This window comes from Ostrinia nubilalis, chromosome W (assembly GCF_963855985.1).
Source record: "Ostrinia nubilalis chromosome W, ilOstNubi1.1, whole genome shotgun sequence".
Lineage (NCBI taxonomy): Eukaryota > Metazoa > Arthropoda > Insecta > Lepidoptera > Crambidae > Ostrinia > Ostrinia nubilalis.
The window spans coordinates 6,490,640-6,514,879 of record NC_087118.1 but is presented as its reverse complement, the minus strand read 5'-3'; the positions used below and the strand labels follow the sequence as shown (position 1 = coordinate 6,514,879).

The window sequence follows — 24,240 nt, the reverse complement described above, 5'->3', positions numbered from 1 at the left end:
CCGAATACTAAGTTAAGCTGAAACTCTGTCCGATTACTGTGCGAAATATAAAAAGTTGACTTGTAAGCAAGTGTTTCCATTCCCTTCTGTTTCACTCAGAAGTGGGATATGAAACGTAATCGTCCTGGAGATGGAGGCTACGGGGTCCGGCCACCTGGATGGAATTCTTCAAACCGAGAACCAAACCAAAACGAAAACGAAGATGACCGTGATTTATCACTACCCCCGGCAAGAAAATTATTGAAGCATCTTTTGGAAAATGAAGTGGACAGGGCGATACGTGATAGAACAAGAAACTGTGCTCATCGTGCTGCATCGCTCATACCAGAATTTGACCCAGACGGAGAAGAAAAAAGTATCTACGTGATTGAAGAAAATCGATCAGCTTGGAAATATACACGACTAGCTTTCCGCCCGCGGCTTCGCCCGCGTGGAATTTTGTCTGTCACAGAAAAACAATATCGCGCGCGTATTTACTCATCGTTTAGACCTGGACTACGACAAACATTTTAAAACCAAAATCAGCTCAATCGGCCCAGTCGTTCTCGAGTTATAATCAGACTAACGAACATCAATTCATTTTTATTTATACAGGGTGGAAACGATAAGTGATCTCACTCGATAATTTCTAAACCATACAAGATATCGAAAAACTGGTTACTGACCCTGAAAGTGCTTTACGAACTCTTTCAAACGGTACCAATAACAGGTTACAGAATAAACTGGAAGTATCTGAAAATTTAATTTTTCCAGCTTCCATACTAAATGTATGCCAACCACACAATATTAAGTGTAATTTTTTAAAATTAAATAATGAACCCAAAAAAAAATCGTAAATTGCATTTTTATTTAAAATTATTCAAGGAAAAAATTAGTTTTAGGCTTTACTTGCTATAAAGTGTTGTATCAAGTATCAAGAGATGAGTGCCATGACTGTGGTAGTACTAAATGTATGGGGGATGGAAACATTGGATTTTTGGATAGATCCAGTTTATTCTGTAACTTAATATTGACACCGTTGGATAGAGCTCGTGAAGCACTTTTAGGATCAGTAACCAGTTTTACGATACCTTTTGTAGTTTATGAGGCTGTACCAAATGTATGGAAGCCGGAAACATTGAATTTTCGGATAGATCCAGTTTATTCTGTAACCTGTTATTGGTGCCGTTTGAAAGAGCTCGTAAAGCACTTTCAGGATCAGGAACCAGTTTTTCGATATCTTGTATGGTTTAGAAATAATCGAGTGAGATCACTTATCGTTTCCACCCTGTATAGATAGATAGATGATAGCTAGCGGCCGCCCGCGACTTCGTACGCGTGGATCCCGTTTTACCCCCTTCATTAAGCGGTTTAGATTTTTTTCATACAAATGTTTTTTCCCGCTAACTCCCGTTCCCGTAAGATTTTTGCAATATCCTGTTGTAACTAAGCTTTAAGTTTACTAAGGTACCTGCATGCCAAATTTCAAGCGTCTATCTTACGCAGTTTAGATTTTTTCATACATATGTTTTTTCCCGCTAACTCCCGTTCCCGTGGGAATTTTGCGGTATCCTGTTGTACCTAAGCTTTAAGTTAACTAAGGTACCTGCATACCAAATTTCAAGCGTCTAACTTAAGCGGTTTAGATTTTTCATACAAAAGTATTTTCCCGCTAATTCCCGTTCCCGTGGGAATTTCGAGAATTCCTTTCTTAGTGCACCTCTACGGTACCTAAACTACGTCCCTTCCAAATTTCAAGTGCCTACGTTTAGCCGTTTAGGCTGTGCGTTGATCTGTCAGTCAGTCAGTCAGTTTCTCCTTTTATATATTTAGATATTTAGAAGATAGATGATAGCTAGCGGCCGCCCGCGACTTCGTACGCGTGGATCCCGTTTTACCCCCTTCATCTATCTTAAGCGGTTTAGATTTTTTTCATACAAATGTTTTTTCCCGCTAACTCCCGTTCCCGTAGGAATTTTGCAATATCCTGTTGTAACTAAGCTTTAAGTTTACTAAGGTACCTGCATGCCAAATTTCAAGCGTCTATCTTACGCAGTTTAGATTTTTTCATACATATGTTTTTTCCCGCTAACTCCCGTTCCCGTGGGAATTTTGCGGTATCCTGTTGTACCTAAGCTTTAAGTTTACTAAGGTACCTGCATACCAAATTTCAAGCGTCTAACTTAAGCGGTTTAGATTTTTCATACAAAAGTATTTTCCCGCTAATTCCCGTTCCCGTGGGAATTTCGGGAATTCCTTTCTTAGTGCACCTCTACGGTACCTAAACTACGTCCCTTCCAAATTTCAAGTGCCTACGTTTAACCGTTTAGGCTGTGCGTTGATCTGTCAGTCAGTCATTCAGTTTCTCCTTTATATTTAGATTCGAACGATAACATCAAGGTGGTGAACACTGATGGAAAGGACGTCGTGTGGAAAGCTGGTCAAGTCCTGACGCGCGCCTTGAGCTGCGAGGAGCCAACAGTAAGCCAGGTCAGTAGCCAAGCCATGTCATCTTATGATTTCTGTTTATTTAAAGTGCCAAGCCAGTCTCAACTCAAAAGTGCCTCGCATAATATGTTAGATTCGGGTTCACTACTCCATTTCGAAAAACTTCTCGTCGAATAACAATACATCGATGACACTTCGTCGAAAAATAATATGTCGAACGATAAATTAATCGACTGCTTAACATTTCGAAGAACATTTGATCGATGCTACACTTCATCGAAAGACTTTCTACCGATGATACGATTAATCGTGAAACACTTTATCGAATGACAATAAATCGATGCCTTATTTAATCGAGGAACACTTAATCGAATGACAATAAGTCGATGCCTTATATAATCGATGGATAAATAAATCGTAGCCTCTTTTCATCGGATGCACGTATGGTAAATGTATATCGCAAATCAACAAATAGAAGTGTTTGCTATAAAGTAAGGTCCGGGCGTTTTCTTAAGGGGGCGTCCATAAATTACGTGAGGCTTTTAGGGGAGGGAGGGGGTCAACGAAAACCTCACTAAATCTCACGTGGGGGAGAGGGGGGGTCTCGGAAAATATCACGTAATTTTTCCCGCAAGAAATAGAGTAAAATTGCCAGAAAACTGGGTTATTGAAGTAAAAAAAAAAGATTTTTTTTATGATGATAATGACAATTTATTCCAAACCGTCTAATCAAATTAAACTAAAAATGCCTCCGTCTGCATTTGTAAACACTAAAGATGCAGAATAAATGTCGAAATTACGAAAATTCGAAATTTAAAAAAAAAACGTCATCGGCATCGCTATTGCATAATAAATTGGCCAAGTGCGTGTCGTCCCACGCGCAGTGTAGGGTTCCGTAGTTGTCTGTCGTTACCACAATATATTTCAGAAGCAAGCAATTACTTCATCTAAAGTCACTTTTCATATTTTCTTCTAAGGAATTTTTACTGGTTAAGAAATTGTATAATACATGAGTCAAATTACTATTACTCTTAAACTAAGTAATGTATCTTAACCGTTATAGTTTTCCTTGAAAAAATTCATCCCCACTTTACATGCAGGGGAGCTACCCTAGAAAGGATGATGGGCATATTGGGCGTTAAACCAACAGAAACAAAAAGTATACTAAATTAAAGCTTAATACTAGTACTTCATTTCATAGGATGACAACAATCCTGAAATACGCGGGGATACGGAGATAGAGGTCGTTGAATATGCAAAGTTTCCATAGTATTTCACATCACATTAGGGTAATAAAAATAGTATTAGGTCAATTATATTGCTTTTATCTATCATACTGAGACTATTGTATCATATCTTACTATCGATTCTATCGATTTTGTAAGTATGTATACCGAATAAATCATAATCGATTATTCGATTGCAATAATCGATTATATTGCTGAAAATAAGGAATTGAATTAACAATCAAATGATAGTAATGATGGTAATCAATAAAATCGATTAATCGAATAGTTAATCGATAAATCGTTATTTGGCAATATCGATTAATAATCGATCCGTGATCGATTATGCGACAACACTACAACTTAACTGGTAGAAATCCCATTGAAACATGACTGTGTTCATGTCATTTCTCTAAATGGTACCTAGGTATGGTCGTACGCTTATAATGTAGAACATGGTTTAAATGGATAAATAACTTAATGTATTTAAAATGTAAGTAGATAAGTAAGGTACCAGCTTTTGCCTGCGGCGTCGTCCGCATGCGAGGCGTTATATTAATTAATAATATTTTTTGTTTGCGCAATAAAACACCTATCACTATTACACATTATGTCAATTTCCAAGCAAACCCGGGAGTTTTTGGTAGTTATTTATATGAAAATACATTTCTGATATTAAGTCCTAACAAATAATAGTAGTTACATTTCTGTTGGTTTTACGCCCAGATTCCATAGAAAAGTGCCCATCATCCTTTTATTTTACCGTTTTGTCGGCGTGATTAATATACATACCTTCACAAAATTACAGCTCCCCAGTGCCAATAGTTTCCAAGCAAAACCTCGGACAGACATATCGAAACTAAAAGGGTTCCTTGTCAGGACTACGAAACCCTAAAAAATGACATTACATAAGTATGAAAATATTATGTATTCGTAGGTAAAGTAACCAATAGTCAAATTTGACAGATGTCAAATGACAAGTGGTTAAATAACAGAAGAAAATGTTTTTTAACAATGTTTAACTTGACTTTTAGTACATTTTTTAACTATTAGTTTACATTTTTCATTAATATTTAACCATTAGTAGCAAAATTTAACAATTACTTATTTTAACTATGAATCAAAAAACTAGTCCTAGGTTAAAGCAATTGCTTATCTTACTAAACGACGGGAAGCTACGGAACCCTGCACTGCGCGTGGCACGACACTGGGTTACTGATTTTTTCATATAAATCTAATATACTCGAAGCATAGACATTGCAAAATAGGCATTTATTAAATATCACGTGAGATTAGGGGGGTGGGGGAGGGGGTCAGGCAAAATCTCACCAAATCTCACCAAGGGGGGCGGGGGGGTTGAAAAATGGCCAAAATTGTCTCACGTAATTTATGGACGCCCCCTAACAACTTTATTTTAATCTACCCACCCTATCCTATTATTATTTTTACATTTAGTTGCAATCGTGCAGATTACTTCGTAGTTGTCCGAGAGCATTAGCATTGATTATTACATTCGTTTGCAAAGTTAATTAGACAGCCAAAATGTCCGATCCCGAATTAAAAATAGAAAAATCTGTGCGTGGTAAAGACGTGTTGCTATTAGAAGGCTACCAGTTTTGTGTCAACAAAAAGGACAATAATAAATATTACTGGTCCTGTGCGCAAAAAGGGGCAAAACAATGCAGAAGCACGTTAATGACAACATATTCTAGCGAGCAAGGGCATTCCATCAGTAAACCTATGAGTGAACATTCACATTCCCCTGACGCAGCTGCTTCGGACGTGATACATCTCAAAAATCGTCTGAAGCGAGATGCTGCTACTAGTTTTGCTGCGCCTACTCAACTAATCCATAATAATTTAGCACAAGTACCGAGCACGAGCGCATGCTCCGTTCCCAATAAAAACGCTTTAAGACAGATTGTACGACGTGCGCGAAAAAAGAGTATTCCTGTGGAGCCTCGAACATTAGCAGAAATAAATATACCTGACGAAATGAAGGTAAATTGACTGTTATTTCTAGCGATCCTTATTTTAATTCGGGCATTATTTGTCATGGTATTTTCTAATATGTAATGTATGATTAGTATTTTTCAAGTAAATTAGTATTACCATTCATACGTCTTTAATTGTTCATACCGTAGGTTTTTCAGTAGTATAATATATTTACAAAAAACTTAAAATTACTTAAAAACTAAAATTTAAAAATTACTTAATAAATATATTATGTTACTAGCGGCCGCCCGCGACTTCGTACGCGTGGATCCCGTTTTACCCCCTTCATCTATCTTACGCGGTTTAGATTTTTCATACAAATGTTTTTTCCCGCTAACTCCCGTTCCCGTGGGAATTTTGCAATATTCTGTTGTAACTAAGCTTTCAGTTTACTAAGGTACCTGCATGCCAAATTTCAAGCGTCTAACTTAAGCAGTTTAGATTTTTCATACAAAAGGATTTTCCCGCCGCCCGTGCCCGTGGGAATTCCTAAGTATCCTATAACCTGCCCAGGAGTACGAAGAATAATTGTACCAAGTTTCGTTAAAATCCGTCAAGTAGTTTTTGTTTCTATAAGGAACATACAGACAGACAGACAGACAGACAGACAGACAGACAGACAAAAATTTTACTGATTGCATTTTTGGCATCAGTATTGATCACTAATCACCCCCTGATAGTTATTTTGAAAATATATTTCATGTACAGAATTGACCTCTCTACAGATTTATTATAAGTATAGATTTACAAAATATTTACAAAAAAAATTAAGCTATGGTTTATAATTAAATGTTTACTTTTTTATTCCAGGTCGTTGAAGGAGAACCTTTTCTAGCACGTGACGTTACATACGGAGAAAATAAACGCATAATAATGTTTTGCACAAGGAAAAATTTGGAGATTCTTCATGAGTCAACAACATGGATAATGGACGGGACATTTCAATCCTGTCCTAGTTTGTTTACACAGATAGATAGATAGATAGATAAATGGTTTATTTGCAAAACACATTGACACACAAGAAGCAAAACGTAAGATTAATAAACACAGGAGTAGCAGGAAAGATATAGTACATTACAAAGAAAAAGAAAGAAAATCCTGCACGCTAAGGTATAAGTGTGCCGCAGCGATGCAAAAAAGCAGAGAGCTCAGTGTAGACACTGCTCTGAAATGAGCAGAACACTGATTTTCAGCTCTTGCTTGAAAAAAAAAGAAGGAAAAAAAAGAAGGAAGACACACGTGTATGGTAGAGAATAAGGTGGTGAAAATGTTGTAATATTGTAAACCTACATAAATATCAGAAATTAGGGAAATATAATAACTATAACTATTGTCCTTATATGGTTTATACATACATATACTATCTGTCTATGAAAAGGAGTATGAGACTTAATAGTGTAAAATGGAGAATTTAGTTACCTACTTTATATCCACAATAATTTTACATGGCTGAAAATGATGATGACGATGAATATAATATAATATTTTTACATAAATAACAAATACAAAATAATGAGGCATTCAGTGTGCAGGTGTATGATAATGAATGATATACCCACATTTATGTTTATGATTAAAAACAATAATAAAATAATGAAATCATATCCACTCAAGCCACCACAGGCTAACTCCGCCTCCCAGGCACAAGTGCTTTAGGCAACTTAATCCGCGTCATTTCTTTTTGTGCATCAAGTATAATTGTTTTAAATTTTGATTTAAAGGTGTTCTTACAATGAATGCGTCTAAGAGGGGGGGGCAAGTCATTCCAACACCTAGTTGCCTGGTGGCGGAAACTGCCCGCGAAAGCGACAGTTTTATGTTTATGTACAGCCAATGGGGCCCGCATGGATCTAGATGTTCCGTCACCGTATCTTTCATGGAAGTTACGAAATTGCAATTTAGCGAACAGATATTCAGGCTTTCCAAATTTGACTATGTCAAACATGAGAGATGCCAAATGCAGTCGCCTACGATTTTCCATGTTGAGCATAGAAGCATTGGCCAAGTATGGTGACACGTGTGTGCGTGGAGGTATATCAAAACAGAAACGACAGCATGCGTTCTGTATACGCTGGATGACTCGTTTGGATTTACCAAGCAAACGAGGTCCATAAACTAGGTCACCATAGTTAAGCCTTGATAGAATCAGTGACTCACAAAGTGTTATTCGGGACTTCTCACTTAGGAAATCGCGTATTTTGTACAGTATTCCCAGTCTATAGAAACAGCTCCTCGCAAGGCCTATCACATGGCTCTCGTAACGCATCTCACTGTCGAACAAAACGCCAAGGTTCCTTGCTTCGCTGACATGCTCGACTATTGTGCCCTTGACATAGATTTTGGGGCCACTACTTATGATTTTATTAATTTGAGTCTTAGTACCAAGAACCATGAATTTCGACTTGGCCGGATTGAGCCTAAGAGCGTTTCCATCGGACCAACTCGCTATGGCTTCCAAGTCTTCATTCATGTGGCGTTCCGCCAAGGATATGTTATCGGGAGTGGTCCCTATGTACAGCTGCACATCGTCTGCATAGCAATGATAGTTGCAATGCTTAACAGTCTGAGCAAGATCGGAACTGTAAATAATAAAGAGAAGTGGCCCAAGTATGGAACCTTGCGGGACTCCACGGTCAACTGTTTTAGGAGTTGATAATAAATGAGATCCATCTGGTCTTCGTAGTTTTACAGATTGAACCCGGTCTTTGAGGTAACTTGCGAACCATTTGATGGCCTGCGGGTCCAAACCATAGTATGTTAACTTCGCCAACAGCAACGATGTATCAATGCAGTCAAAAGCACGGGAAAAATCGAGCAAAGTTAGGATGGTACCAAGTCCAGCGTCGAGGTCTGCCAGAATGTTATCCGTGACATCAAGTAAACTCGTAACTGTACCACGACCCCTGCGAAATCCTGACTGAAACGGGGGCAAAATGTCATTGCTCTCAACATATTTCATAAGTTGTGAGTGGATAGCTTTCTCCAGAATCTTCGACATAAAAGGTAAAATACTTATAGGTCTTAGGTCTTTAGCATCTTTGGGATAATCTACCTTAGGCAATGGGGTTATTATTGCTTCCTTCCATTGTGAGGGGACTTTACCTGTGCGAATCGAAGCATTTATAATGTGCGTAATTATTGGAAGGGTTCTAGGGAGGGTGAGTAAAAGCATGTCTCTAGATATTCCGTCACTTCCAGTCGCATTCGATTTAGTGCTTCTAATGTACTTAGAGACCTCAACCTCACTAACGGGCTCAAGACTGAAAGTAGGTGAAGGCAATTTAAATTTGTGTGTATTAAAATATTTTATTTGAGATGGAGGCACTGATGGTGAATCCAGTGTGCCCAGAAAGTGGTCGTTTATAACATTGGCATTGTCAAAAGTCTCAGGCAGACACTCGCTTTTACTGGGATTTAATAAAATTCTTTCCTTCATATTTTTCCAGAATATTTTGCTATTATCAACATTAGAGTTAATTAGGTGGTTATAATAAGCGCGCTTTTCATTCCGAATGCTCACTGATACCAGGCTTTTAAGGTCTTTGTAATATCTCCCATGTACGTCAGTGCCTGTTTTTCGGTACACACCATAAGCATCATTGCGCAAGCTAATCATGAACTTTATCGTATCCGTTATCCAGGGCAATTGAGGTTTAGATTTTGTCCTCACAGTCCTAATAGGAGCATGTTTATTCAGTAAGCCTAACAATAGTGAGTTAAATCTATCAACCATATGGTCCACGTGTGACAGTTTATAAATATCTTCCCAATCTATCAGCAGTACATCAGTGTTTAATTGCAATAGGTCTATATTCCTCAAAGGCCGGTAAGTTAGAACACTAGAGCGCATTTTAGTTCTCTTCAGCTTTACGCTTAGATTGATCATTGCATGCCCAAGGTTTCCTGTAATATTTGAAACAGATATTTCACATGTTTTGCAGTTAGTGCAAACAAGATCGATCAGCGTACTACTATTAACCGAAAAATGAGTCGGCTCATTGACCACCTGCCGCAAACCCATGCACTCCAGGAATTGTTGCATTTTGACCACATTGGGGTTAGCATCATCCAACATATTCACATTAAAATCACCCATTAGTGCTACGTAGTCGTTGGCTGAGAAATGAGTCACTGATTCCGTTATTGCGTCTATGAATAGCTCAATATTCATCCAGGGGGGTCTGTATGCTGTACCTATAGCCACACTGTACGAGTTTGCCTTCACCAACATCCACATCTGCTCAATATCGGCAGAGGGGTGCCTAACAAAACGCACACGTATGTCACTTTTAACAGGCCTGGCTCACTGCGCGCGGTACATCCGATAATTACCTACAGCGAAGCGCCCCGCCGGCGGGTATTATATCAGTCGAGTGTCACGCGCGCGCCCGTCAGGACGCTGGCGTGCGTTGTAGTACCTAATTCTATGATCGAAGTATTATTTAAAAATGGACATAAAGAGAAAGAAATGTTATTGTGCGGCGTTCGAGTGTTTAAATTCGAAAATAAATCTACCGGATTTATCTTTTTTTTCGCTTCCCAAAGATGCTGAAAGGTATGTTGGCCATGTAGGTAATCAATAAATCTTAGGATAGTATAGGAACCTAACCTACCATGACTACTGCTCATAAAGAATGCGTTCGTTCGTTTCAGCCAAATGACGTCCACTGCTGGACAAAGGCCTCTCCCAAAGTTTTCCATAATGAATGCGTACTTACCTACATACGTACCTCATTACAAATAAGTAGATTAATTATTTTTTCACTAGACAGCAACCCTAACAGCGTAAGAAGAGTTCAGAGGCACGCGATAGAAAGAGACAAAACTTGTAGGTGAATAAAATTGTAGGTACGTAGTGCTGTGCGAGCTGAATTCCACTGTATCGCGTCGTAGCAAGACTCGCATTTATTTAAATCGTCTTGCGGAGTAATCCTTCTGTACCTGTACTATTACTTATTCTGTGCTTTTAACATAAAAAGCAACTCCGCCCCCTCTCCCTCCGCGGACGTGGGAAGGGCGCGGGGCGTTACGCAGACGATAGCCTGGAACCACCGGCGCCCGCGCCTCCTCGCCGGCGGATAGCCAGGTCTCATTTATTGCTACTATATCAGCATCAAAACGGTTCATTGCAATAAGGAAATCATCGTGACCTGTGTTGAGTGAACCCGCATTATACAGAGCTAATTTAAGAAACTTAGATTTATTATTCATTTTTATACACTTTATTAAAAAATCGATTAAATAGGTTATAATTTCTGAGCTTTAGTTTGTAAAGGATCGCCACAGCACACTTTGAAAACATAGCAAAAATCCAAAAATACAAGTTACACACAACCATCCCGGGTAGTACAATAGAAAGAGCAAAATTTGTTAAAACAAGAATAAGTGTTTTCCACAGCAATTTTACACACCATTTCATAGCTACTATCTCAGAGTTAAAAATGAAGTAATTACCTTTGTGAATAACAATAAAAACAGTAAAATGACAAAATGAAATAATAATATGACAAATGTATACAATTGTGCTAGGATATGCCTTAATATTAATTCGATAACTACATATTATGTGATCTCTCAGCTCCTGTCTGTAAAACATTGCTGCAACACACCTCGAATACATAGCAAAAAGCCAGAAATACACACAACATGCAATAAACTCGGGCATCAGCACAATCACGCCCACCAAAAAAGTGTACATATATAAAAAAGGTACACAATTCAATAAAGGCAAAGCAACAATTTTCCATAGCAATTTCAAACAAAGTTTCACAGCCAGTGACACAGAGCCAATAGGCACCGCTTGGTATATATGAAGTGCATTGTGGCGAATAGTAATTTCTAATCTAATTATTTGTAGAACCAACGGCAGCCTCACCAAAAACCCTGACCAGGTCCGACTCCGAGCGCACGCGCAAGCGAGGGCTATCTCTAGTGGGATATTGCCTGGCATATATTCGGCCATCCCTCGTCCATACATAGCGCCAGTTCAGTTGGTTAGCCAAATCACGCGTACGGCGAAAAAGCGCTCTATTCAGCTTAGTCAGTCTTTCGTTTACATAGAAACGACGCGAAGGTTCCGGTAGCCCCAAGCCCTCCGTTGTAGCGCCGCGCCTCACTCTCGCAGCTTGCAGAAGTTGGTCGCGTACGGCCCGGCGGGACAGTCGCACAACTATGTGGCGCGGCCGCCGGGGCGCGGCAGGTTCTGCCGCGGCCTCAAGTACTCTTCCTACTCGGTCGACACTTACGATGTCCTGCTGACCGAGACCAACACCGAGCTTACTCGCCAAAGTCATTATGACATGGGACAAGCTTTCGCCTTTGACTTCAGGTACGCAGGATATTTCTAAGTCGTTCAGCAGTAAATCCTGATCGCGGTCATTTAGCTCTGCCTTTATGTTTTCAATTGATGTCAAAACTGATTTATCAAGTTCCTTTTCTAAACCCTCGGTCCTGCCGCTCTCCAGTGTGTTCATCCGAACCTCCAGTTGGTCAATACGGTTCTCACATTCACTGACCCTGCCTGTCAATGCTGTCACCTTTTCATTCAGCTGCTCGATTTGAGCACGGTTGGTCCGAATTTCAGTCAGCATCTCCTCCCTAAAGGCCCTCAACTCCAGCAAGATAGCTTGTCGGTCTGTTAAATCAAGGGTCTGATTATGGGCCGTATCATTTAGGTTTTCCGCTGTCGAAATGTTTAGCTCAATAGGGCTCCCTGTAGCCGCTCCCCGGTGATAAGTAATTCCTCCGTGGAAGCCTCGCACGGGAGTGTTCGTGTTGTCAATCTTAGGCAGGTTGCTCATGCATTCGACGCATCGCCATGCTCCTTTGCGCTCCTCTGTATACATTTTATCAAAATGCATTTCGGGAACATTGGCGCAAGTCAAATCATAACTTTGATTACATCCCCGACATAACAAGTGTTTTTCATTTTTTAAATCACTTCGACAGCCCGCACAGATGATGTTTTTAGTAGACATGATTATTTTTGTATAAAAACACAAGGAGCAAGCCAAAAACAAAAAATAAAAATACAAAAAGTAATTGATTGACTAGTCTTGAAGTATGAGCCCAGACCGATACACGGCGCGCTGCGCCACCGATACTTTACGGTAACGGGCGAAATTGTGTATCTTAATAATGACGTAAATTCACTAGCGGACGGTGAACCGGTTTGACTAGTCACGTAGGCAATGACCGACGAATTTGCACTTAACGAGAATCACTGTCGCCCGTCGCCGTTTAAAATCACTGTTTGTTTTTGTTTCACTACTTCGCAACCATGGCACTTCTATATCGTTTGTATTTATAGATCGAGGAGACTGGTGCAGGGGAACACTCTTGTAAATTATTAGATATACACGATTCACGCCTATGTTGGTAATGATTCAGTATCAAGAAGGACTGTTCCTGTGGTGTATTGTTTATTATGCAATAAGACCGAAGAAACTTATATGACGTTATTTAAAGAATTAAAATCATTTGCTCTGGAACATGAAATCTCTTTAAATCCACAGCATATTGTAACGGATTTCGAAATAGCGGTAATTAACGTTATTAAAATAGAATTCCCGGAATCGACACACAATGGGTGCTTTTTTCACCTAGGACAAAATATTTGGCGCAAAATCCAATCGTGCCAATTGGCGGGAAAATACGGGAAAGAGAGTGATTTTGCTTTAAAATTGCGTCACATAGCTGCTTTGGCTTATCTTCCTCCTGAGGAAATACCGGAAGCCTTTACAAGTATTAAAGATCATGTGTTACCGGAAGAAGCCGAAAGGGTTATTGAATGGTTCGAGACGTATTATGTATATGGAAAGATCTCGTCTCGACCCAAAGGAAACAACGTGTGTGTTACTAGAAGAGCTCCATTATTTCCTCCATCATTATGGTCCGTACACAGGAGCAATACGTTAAATCTACCTAGGACCCAAAACAAGGTGGAAGCCTGGCACCGCCGTTGGAACGGCCTTCTGAGTAAGACTCGTTTTGGCTTATACACCACAATTACATTTTTTCAAAAAGAACAGATGTCGAGCAATCACCTAATTGAAAAAGCTCGTGTCAGTGTTGAAAGAACACCCCCCAGAAAGAAGTGTACAAGAAAAAGTCACGCAATCCAGAAAATTTGCGATAATAAAGACAATTTGGATACACTGCAGTTTTTGCGCTCTATTGCCAATCATATCGAATTTTAAATAAATAAATGTAAACATACAGGATTTTGTAATCAATATCCAATTTATTTTTATTTTTAATCTTGGCATTTTTCAAAATGATTGAAAATCGAATTCGCAGGTAAAGGTTAAGGCTTATTTTCGCGTACCATTATGCCTATTAAGCTTTGTAGTTAACTGTGTGTACGTATTTTTCTATGAACGAAGCAAAATATCTACGTGTGCCAATTTTGAAACAACTTTGATAACAATAATTAAATATGAAAAAATAATATATACTTAGTTTTCTTTACATAAATAGTTGCTGATTCTGAGTCGCTCCTAAAAATTGGATACTGATTACAAAATCAACCTGTAGGTAAGCCATGAATATAAATTTTAAATATTATGAAGGTTAATAAATTACAATTTATAGTTTTTTTTTTTTTGCAAAAATAATGATAAATATCTTTTTTTTTACCCTGAAAGGTAACTCCCAAAGACAAATAAGTGCTGTTGTCGAATCTTTTCATTTCTATCATTGATAATAATTATAATTTATAAAATAATATTTTTTGCAAAAATTTGACTGATTTTGAAAAGTAATCTAAAAATCTTTACTCAATTTACTTAATTAAACTACATTTTGGTAATACAAATTATACTTAACTAATTCAATATATTTGTGTTTCATTTCTTCACCTGGTAAGTACCTATACAGACTGTGCGAACTATATTTTTCAGTCAAGAAACTTGTTTTTTTTAAGTCATACTTATTAGTTTAAAAAAAAACACACAAAAAAGGCTTAACCTTTATTTTAAATGTGCAACCCCTCTATGCACCCCAACAATGCTATGATAATTATCTGCATGTCAATTTGCTTCCAAACCGTTTGTTAAGAAGAGCCATCTATTGGAGCGCGTGAGAAGCTCCAACCAAAGATCAATGGCAATACTATCACCGAGCACACCGCATCGATTACGTCACGCGATGTCAAGAAACCACAACAGATGGCGCTGAAGCACACCTATATAAACGATTGCACGGACGCTTAACGTCTCTCATTCTCATTTGAACTTTCAACTGAAATATTGTAAACGCTTTATTGTAAAGTAATAAATCCCAGTATATCTTCAAAGTCGCCTGATTTACCCGTGTTGATCCATACACACAAGAAGATTAGGAGTCACAGACAATAGCTAGAAATTAGAAGCCTAGGAACACACTCTGAACACGCAAACATTGGACCTTCAGAGCCGCATCATCCATCATCACATCGAGGGATCAGCAAAGGGTCTGGCCAAATCGTTCCTTTTTTCCCCCATCTTATCCCATTTCAATTTTACTAAAGCTGTGCTTGTTCCTCTAGGTACCGTGTTGTGCTTCCTCACGAGTCACGTACGCAGTTTACAGGAATTTGGTGAGTACCCACTTTTATAAATCGTCAAAATGAGTGTTGAAAACGTAACCGTTCGTTGTAAATCTCCTAATTTGTGCGTAGATTCTGATGATACTGTAATTAGAGAATTAAATAAAAAACGCGGTTCAATCAAGGGTAGACTGACGTTATTCGTAAAATTTGTAAATTCTTTTCATAGCCACTCTCGTCCTAGCGATAAACAATTAACCGAATTAAAATTGCGTAGTGAATTAGCCAAATCATTATTTAGTGAATTTAATAGCATTCAAAGCTCCATCGAAATGCTCATGGTGTTAGATAGTGAAACTGCAATTCAGTTAGAACATCGTGAATCATTTGAAAATATTTATTACGAAACCATGGCAGAAGCAGAAAGTTTAATAAAACGTTTTAGCCTTTCTGATTCATCTAGTGCTAGTTCTAGGTGTGAAGCTTCGATAAATATTAAGCTTCCTACTATTTCACTACCCTCCTTTGACGGGTCGTTTGAAAATTGGTTAGAGTTCAGGGATACCTACCTTTCTATGATTCACAACTCCACCCAGCTTGATGACATTCGTAAATTCCATTATTTGCGTACATCGCTAACTAGTCAGGCAGCTCAAGTTATTAAATCAATAGAATGCACATCAGAAAACTACACAATAGCTTGGGATTTGCTCAATGAGAGGTATAATAACGTCAAGTTGCTGGTACATAATCATGTGAAGTCTTTATTTACCATTCAAAATCTAAATAAAGAGACTTCATTTCATTTAAGGAAATTAATTGATATAGTTTCAAAGAATTTACGTGCCTTAAAGACACTCGGGGAACCTATAGAATATTGGGATACACTTATTATTTATATCATTACCTCCAAATTAGACGCAGTAGTTGAGAAAGAGTGGGAGGAACATAAAAATAATTTATTTACGCAGCATCATAAACGCATTAAGTTAGACGATCTCATTACATTCTTGAAAAATAAGGCAGACACTTTAGAAATGATTAAAGCGCATAATTCTTCATCATTTTCTAATAGTAAAGTCCCTTTTGATAACAATAAAAAACCTCAACAACAATCGCAACAAAAATCACATATTTTCGCTTCAACAAAAAATAATGTGAATTCCAAAAGTACCCGCACATGCTCATTATGCAGCGGAAATCATTCGCTTTATTCTTGTACTAAGTTTTTGGATTTAAACGTTAAAGAGAGATTAGAATTCGTTAATAATAAAAGGTTATGTGTTAATTGTTTACGAGCTGGACATTTCGCTTCAAATTGTTATTTTGGTCCGTGTAAACAGTGCAGTAGAAAACACAACAGTTTATTGCACAGTAACAATAATGATAAAGTAGAAAACGCATTAGTATCAGTCGTGGAGTGCCAACCGGATTCGAACCCCGTACTGCACTCGTCGGCAGTGTTACATACAGCCGAACCGACACGAAACAAGAATTCGAACAATAGTTTGTATACGCAGGCGTCAGAAACTGTTTTATTATCCACAGCTTTAGTGGAGATAGCAGGTAATGACAATGTATATCATAAGGCTCGCGCTTTGTTAGATAGCGGCAGTCAACACTGTTTAATTACAGAAAATTTACGTAAAAAATTAAAAGTCGATTCGATACAGTCCACATATAATATCACAGGAATAGGGCATTCACACACTCAGTCAACAGAGTTGTGCGAAATTAAGGTCAGGTCATTAAACGGTGATTATAATACTCGCTGTAAATGTATAGTTTTGAAACATATAACTTCAAATTTACCAACAGTTCCATTACATTATAACTCTTTAGACATTCCGAATAATATTCAGTTAGCCGATTCGTTATTTTATTTACCGTCAAAAATTGACTTATTGATTGGGGCTGACGTGTTTTGGGAATTGTTGATAGAAGGTAAAATGCGTTTACAGGCAGGTCCTTACCTACAAAACACTACGCTAGGTTGGATTATTTCAGGCATTGTTTATAATTCAAAATCAATAAATAATAAAAGCCGTGTGGTGACGGCAGAGGAGAATACATTTGTCACCAACCCCTACTCTTCCCGCGGATGTCGTAAGAGGCGACTTAGGGACTACACATCAAACAGAGAACGGGCAGCAGCGCTCTCTGAAAAACATCAATCTTTTAAACTGCGATCTCCTACTCGCTTGAAGCATTAACTTATTTACATAATATTCGCGTACCGCGTCATGTTGTAGGAACGTGTGACCATTCTAGGATCGAATTACACATATTTACGGATGCGAGCGAGGCTGCATACGGTGCGTGCGCTTATGTTCGGACGTGCAATAGTAATGATGACGTCATCACGGTGAGATTATTATGTTCGAAGAGCCGCGTCGCGCCAGTGAAACCGGTTAGCATTCCACGGCTCGAGTTATGCGGTGCACTATTGGGAGCTAGATTGTATGATAAAATAATTAAATCACTTCGATTGAACTTTGACAAAGTTGTTTTTTGGACAGATTCTACTATAGTTCTCAGATGGTTGCAAATGTCACCACATCAGTTAAAGACTTTTGTTCAGAATCGCGTTGTTGAGATAAATGAGTTGACAAGCAACACAATTTGGCTGCATGTAAACTCGTCAAATAATCCAGCTGACCTAGTTTCCCGTGGAGTTCTTTTAAATGAATTGAGTTCATCAACTTTATGGTGGAACGGACCCACCTTTTTATTTGAAGATAGCATAAAATGGTCACAAAATCAAAATAATATTTTACAGAACTTAAATGATTTACCTGAGTTAAAACTTCCCACTACAAACTTGTTGTGTAGTAGCGATTCTAATTTACCTATCATTGATTTCAGCCGATTTTCTAAACTAAATCGATTACAAAGAACTTGTGCTTATGTAATGCGTTTTATACATAACATACGAACAAAATCTATTGATGAGCGGTTACACGGGCCGTTATCAGTAGAAGAACTTGATAAATCCTTATTGTTTATAGTTAGACAGGCACAAATGGAATCGTTTCCTGAAGAATACAATGCGCTTTTTAATAATCTTTCTATAAATAAATCAAAACGTAATATTTCCAGTTTAAATATATTTTTAGATGCTGACAAAATCATAAGAGTCGGGGGCAGATTAGTTAATTCTGAATTTTCATATGACAAAAAGCACCCCATTTTATTGTGTAGTAAACATATCTTTACCTATTTATTATTTCAAAGTCAACATTTAAAATTATTGCACGCTGGGCCTCAATTAATTTTATCTCATATCAGAGACAATTGGTGGCCACTAGGCGGTAGAAACTTAGCAAAAAAAGTCGTTAACCAGTGTGTCATATGTTGTCGTTTGAAAGGTAAAATAGTACAACCAATCATGGGTAACTTACCAACTGAACGAGTAACTGCAAATTTTCCTTTCATAAACTGTGGAGTAGACTATGCTGGACCTTTATTTATTTTAAATAAGAAAGGTAGGGGTTCCAGACTAGAAAAATGTTATTTATGTCTGTTTATATGTTTTTCAACTCGAGCGATACACTTGGAACTAGTAACTAGTTTGTCTTCACAGAGTTATATTTTAGCACTGAAACGATTTATTTCCCGGAGAGGAAAACCTTATCAAATATTTTCCGATAATGGACGTAACTTTGTAGGAACAGCTCGTGAATTTTCAGATTTTTTAAAGAGTAATTCTCAGTCTATCATTGATTACGCTTCAGATAATCACATTAAATTTAAATTCATTCCCCCTTACGCGCCTCATTTTGCCGGTTTATGGGAAGCTGGGATCAAGTCCTGTAAGCACCATATAACACGTGTGGTAGGAAATGTAAACATGACTTATGAGGAATTCAGCACAGTTTTGGTACAAATTGAAGCTGTCCTGAATTCCCGCCCTATGTATCCTTTATCCTCAGACCCCAACGACTACTCTCCACTCACTCCTGCCCACTTCACTATTGGTCGGCCGCTGACTGCACCTGCAGAGAGTGATGTTACCGCTGCAACCACGCACACACTCAATCGTTACCAGCGAGTTGAACAGCTGAGGCAGACATTTTGGAGGAGATGGTCTACAGAGTACATATCAGAGCTTCAGAAACGTACTAAATGGCAACAGAAAACTGAAGACTTGCAAACTGGAACATTGGTTGTCATAAAGGACGATAACCTTCCGCCGCTGAAATGGCGGTTAGGACGCATAATAACTCTGATTTCAGGCAGTGACGGCGTACCAAGGGTTGCTGTCATTCGGACGGCCACGGGCGTCATACACAGGGCATTCTCAAAGATATGCCCACTTCCGGTCGCTGAGGTGCCAGGTTCGAGGCTCGGCGCGTGACACGACGTGAGCTGAGATGTTGAGAGGGAGTCTCTCAAGGCCCGCCGGAATGTTAAGAAGAGCCATCTATTGGAGCGCGTGAGAAGCTCCAACCAAAGATCAATGGCAATACTATCACCGAGCACACCGCATCGATTACGTCACGCGATGTCAAGAAACCACAACAGATGGCGCTGAAGCACACCTATATAAACGATTGCACGGACGCTTAACGTCTCTCATTCTCATTTGAACTTTCAACTGAAATATTGTAAACGCTTTATTGTAAAGTAATAAATCCCAGTATATCTTCAAAGTCGCCTGATTTACCCGTGTTGATCCATACACACAAGAAGATTAGGAGTCACAGACAATAGCTAGAAATTAGAAGCCTAGGAACACACTCTGAACACGCAAACACCGTTATTTAAAGCCAGACTATTATCGACCAAATGGGATATCGAATTAAAATAATTCGATCATTTGACATATCGATCAAAAGTAATTAGATGAAATAAACTATCGACGAAATGTTATGTCGACCTACTGTATTTCGATCATTTAAACTGTCGACTAAAAGCCATTCGATGAAATGAACCATCGACGTAACAACTTTCGGGTAAGTAACGAATCGTTCAAACAAACAATTGACGAGGTGTCATCGACGTATCGTAATTCGACGAGAAGTTTTTCGAAATGGAGTAGTGAACCCGTTAGATTCACATTATGTCTCATCGGTAGACTAAAAGTCCGACCCTATGATAGGTGGTGTTTCGCTGACCGATATAAGGATAGGAAAATTAAATGAAAACGAGCGTAGTAGTTTGATTCCTTTAATAATGCAGTATGAAGATAGTTTTGCAAGTAGTACAAACGGCATAGGATGTACAGATTTAGTTCAAATTAAAATTAAACTCGCCACTGATCAGCCCATATATCGACAACCTTATAGATTATCATTGTGAGCAAGAGATACTAAAGTCTTAAAGTTTCGGAATTATTAGATGCCGGTATTATTATAAAAGAATCTGATTCTAATTAAGCATCGCCCGTAATATTAGTAAAGAAAAAGAACGGCGACAGCAGGCTTTGCGTAGATTATCGTGCCCTGAACACTGTAACGATAAAATATAGGAAGATCACATTTCAAAATTAGCCGGTAAGGTAAATTTTACTTGTCTCGATATGGTACAAGGGTATTCATCAGGTTTTACTGTCTCCTGAAGACTCTCACAAAAGTGCTTTTATTATTATGTCAGCAAGGACAATTCGAATATGTAAGCAAGGACAATTCGAATATGCCCGCGTTCCCTTCAGTCTAGCCAGTTCACCGGCTGTTTTTATGCCTTTTATTAATAAACTCGTGAACGCTAACCAAAACGGAACGGCATCTAATACTGACGGTCCTCAAAACGAAATCCTGGCGTTTTTAGATGATCTCTTATTGCCCTCGGTAGATGTCGATTCAGGAATTCAAATATTACAAATAGTGTTGCAAAAGTTCTAAATAAAAAAAAAATGCTCCTTTTAACGAAATAAAGTACACCTAATTAGGTCATGAAATTTCACAACACGGATTACATCCTGCAGAATCAAAGTTGACTGCAGTTTCACAATTTCCAGCACCCGTCCGGTTTTTGTAGTTATTTTCGAAAAGTTATTTACAAGTTCGCACAACTAGCCCGTCCGTTAACTGATCTAAACAAAATAAAAAAAATACTTGTGTTTGGAATACTTTTGAAATAGTAAGTAAACAAATCGCCAGTTTTGAGGAACTGAAAAAGTGTATTTGCGCTAAGCCGGTTTTAGCATTATAAGATTCCGCCTTGCCGACAGAAATACGTACAGATGCATGCAAAGCAAGAATAGCGGGTACTTATATTATTACAACGAAAATCTGATGAAACTTTACGACCTGTCATTTACTTTAGCGGCGTTACTTACTTGTAAGGAAAAGAGCATGTATCATACTTAGCTACGAACTCGAAACATTGGCGGTAGTCGAGTCGTTACGAAAATTTCGTGTGTATGTAGTAGGTAAACATGTCAAAATTGTAACTGACTGTACTGCAGTGCGAGCTACTTTAACGAAGCGTGATATTATCCTACGAATCGCAAGGTTGTGGTTATTTTTTTTACTCAATATTATGATATAAGTAAGTGTTGAATACAAACCAGGCGAGAGGATGCGTCACGTCGATGTCGATGCCCTGAGTCGTCATACAGTTACAAGTTTCAGATTGGTTTCATACAGTTCAAGATAAGATAACATTTATTTCCAAGAATATGGTACAGTGGTTTGATCATAAAATAGTTACTTAATAAAGCACATTTTAGTAAATAATTAAAAATACAATGAAGTGATTAATTCCGATTCCATTATTATGTCTAGGTTATATATTTAAATTTAAAATAATACTACACAATATGATTCATAAAATACACATTACAATGTCAACCTTTATTCCTTTGGAGTTCTTATGGAGTAGAAGCACTTAGCTAACAGCCATTTGTTTAAAGTGTGTCTAAATTTATTTAATGTTTCAAGTCTCAGTAAACCTCAGTAAATTTCAGTCACAAGGGGATTTAATTTAAAATTATACTTGATCAGTTAAAAAGTAGTACGGCAGGCCTCGATATAACAAAAGATTTTGTGTTGATAAATGATATGTTTTACCGAAAAACACTATACGGGAATCGTCTTGTAGTAATTCCCATTAATTGGTAAGATTCAATAAGATGCTCCAGAACAGTTAGGTGGTAAATACCTAGTTCAAATGCATCATGACGAAAAAGGGCACGGTAGGATTAAAAGGTTGCATACCTAGAATTGATCAAAACTGATTTTTGGTTTCCTAAAATGTCACGATTTATTCGTAAATATGTAACAGTTTTTTTACATTGTGCCTAAAAGAAAGGCGAACATGGCAATAAGGAAGGTATGTTGCACCCTGTTCCCAAACCAACCGAGCCTTTTCGAATGGTCCACGTAGACTATCTTGGTCCATTCTGCAGAAAAAAATAAAAAGGGCAAGCGTATAAATGTTAGTGATAACCGACGCATTTTGTAAATTTGTTATTGCGGGACCAACTCGAACAGTAAACTCAATAGAAACTATCAGAGTACTAAAAAGGATTTTAGTTTGTTTGGATATTTTTACTAGTACTAGATATTTTAGGAAATTTGGAACAGATAGACAGTTTAAACATACGTTGACAGCTATTTCATGCCCGCGTGCTAATGGCTACAAACAGAACTATCCGCAATGCTTTGCGTGCTACGGACCCGGGCGAGGCTGCGGGTAACGGGTCCAATTCGTTGCCTGATGTAGTCTGGGGTATAAACAATACCATTAATGAAACTACTGGGTTTAAACCATATGAGTTGATGTTTTCTCGTAGTGGTAGGTCAGTATGCGATGTTTCTATACCGGGGCGTGTTGTTGAAACCACACAAGAGCAAACCTGCGAAAGCAAGTGATCGTATAACAAAAGCTAGTGCCAGGATGAAACGTAATTTTGATAAACGTCAAAAAAACGCTCATGTTTGTAAGGAAGGTGATCTGGTGCTTTGGAGACAGGCTCCTACTAGTAGTACTGCTAAGGCCAATACTAAGCTACATAGCTCTATTCTAGTCCCTATATTATAACCAAAGTTGTTGGCAATGATAGGTACAAACTCAGAAGCATCAAGGGTTTAAGATACAAAAGTTTTACGGCATTAGTTTCTGCAGACTCTTTGTGGCCTTACCAAAGTATAGCTCCTGTGTCTGACAGTGCCAGCAGCTCGGACGAGCAGTTGGAGACTGAAGATTTAATAGATCTGCTATGGAAAGCTAATCACAAACCTCTCTGTTCCCATTGCGGGAGCAATTGTTTCAGGATGGCCGATTGTAACGCAACACCGTATGCCAGCCTATGCCTGCCTCGCCAAGCCAGCGCCAAGCCAGCGCTAAGCCAGCGCCAAGCCAGCGCTAAGCCAGCGCTAAGCCAGCGCTAAGCCAGCGCTAAGCCAGCGCTAAGCCAGCGCCAAGCCAGCGCCAAGCCAATGCCAAGCCAACGCCGCCACATCCGTAATGCAGAGTACGCCATTTGACTACATCCGCTATAAGACTGTGACGTCACTACCGGTTGGTTATCGATGGCCACACCATTTGGGTGGGGGTTTTGTATTATATAGCTGAGGAGCTCATTTTCCGGGGCATTCGATACCGAATACTAAGTTAAGCTGAAACTCTGTCCGATTACTGTGCGAAATATAAAAAGTTGACTTGTAAGCAAGTGTTTCCATTCCCTTCTGTTTCAATACCAAAGCATTTCCATACTGTGCAAGCATGTTTATAATCAGAATCGGATATATGAGTTTCATTCAAAGAATTAAAAAAACTGGACTTTGAAGGAAGTTTGGTTTCCTCAAATTTTGACCACTTGTCTATATAGTCATATGGATAGACACCTTTTCTTTGGAGTAATTTGTATTGTTCCTGATTATTAAACTCTCATGATAAATGTTTGAAATCACTCGTACTTAAACTGCTACTCAACTTATCAAGGCTTGAACTCAAAAATTGGTAAGAATCGATAAACTTGAGCTCAATAGGTCGTTCATTTTCTGATATGTCAATAATTTTTGTAACAGATAGATACTTTTCTTTTGATTTAGGAATTATTTTCACACTGCCTTTATATTTCATTAATTCTTCAATAAACAAGTGTAAATCATACCCAAC

General features: G+C 38.4%; 1 protein-coding gene and 1 long non-coding RNA gene across 2 annotated transcripts; one reads left to right on the top strand and one right to left on the bottom strand.

The window, feature by feature from the left end:
* Nucleotides 1-11,491: 11,491 nt before the first annotated feature.
* Nucleotides 11,492-12,493, bottom strand: LOC135086420 (uncharacterized). Its single transcript, XM_063981149.1, has one exon. It carries the CDS (start codon nucleotides 12,491-12,493, stop codon nucleotides 11,492-11,494), a length of 1,002 nt encoding a protein of 333 aa, XP_063837219.1.
* Nucleotides 12,494-14,699: 2,206 nt separating this feature from the next.
* Nucleotides 14,700-19,826, top strand: LOC135086373 (uncharacterized). The gene is made up of 3 exons (XR_010260453.1): nucleotides 14,700-15,099; nucleotides 15,175-15,225; nucleotides 19,107-19,826. It is a non-coding gene; the product is annotated as an uncharacterized LOC135086373 (long non-coding RNA).
* The last annotated feature ends 4,414 nt before the right edge of the window (nucleotides 19,827-24,240 follow it).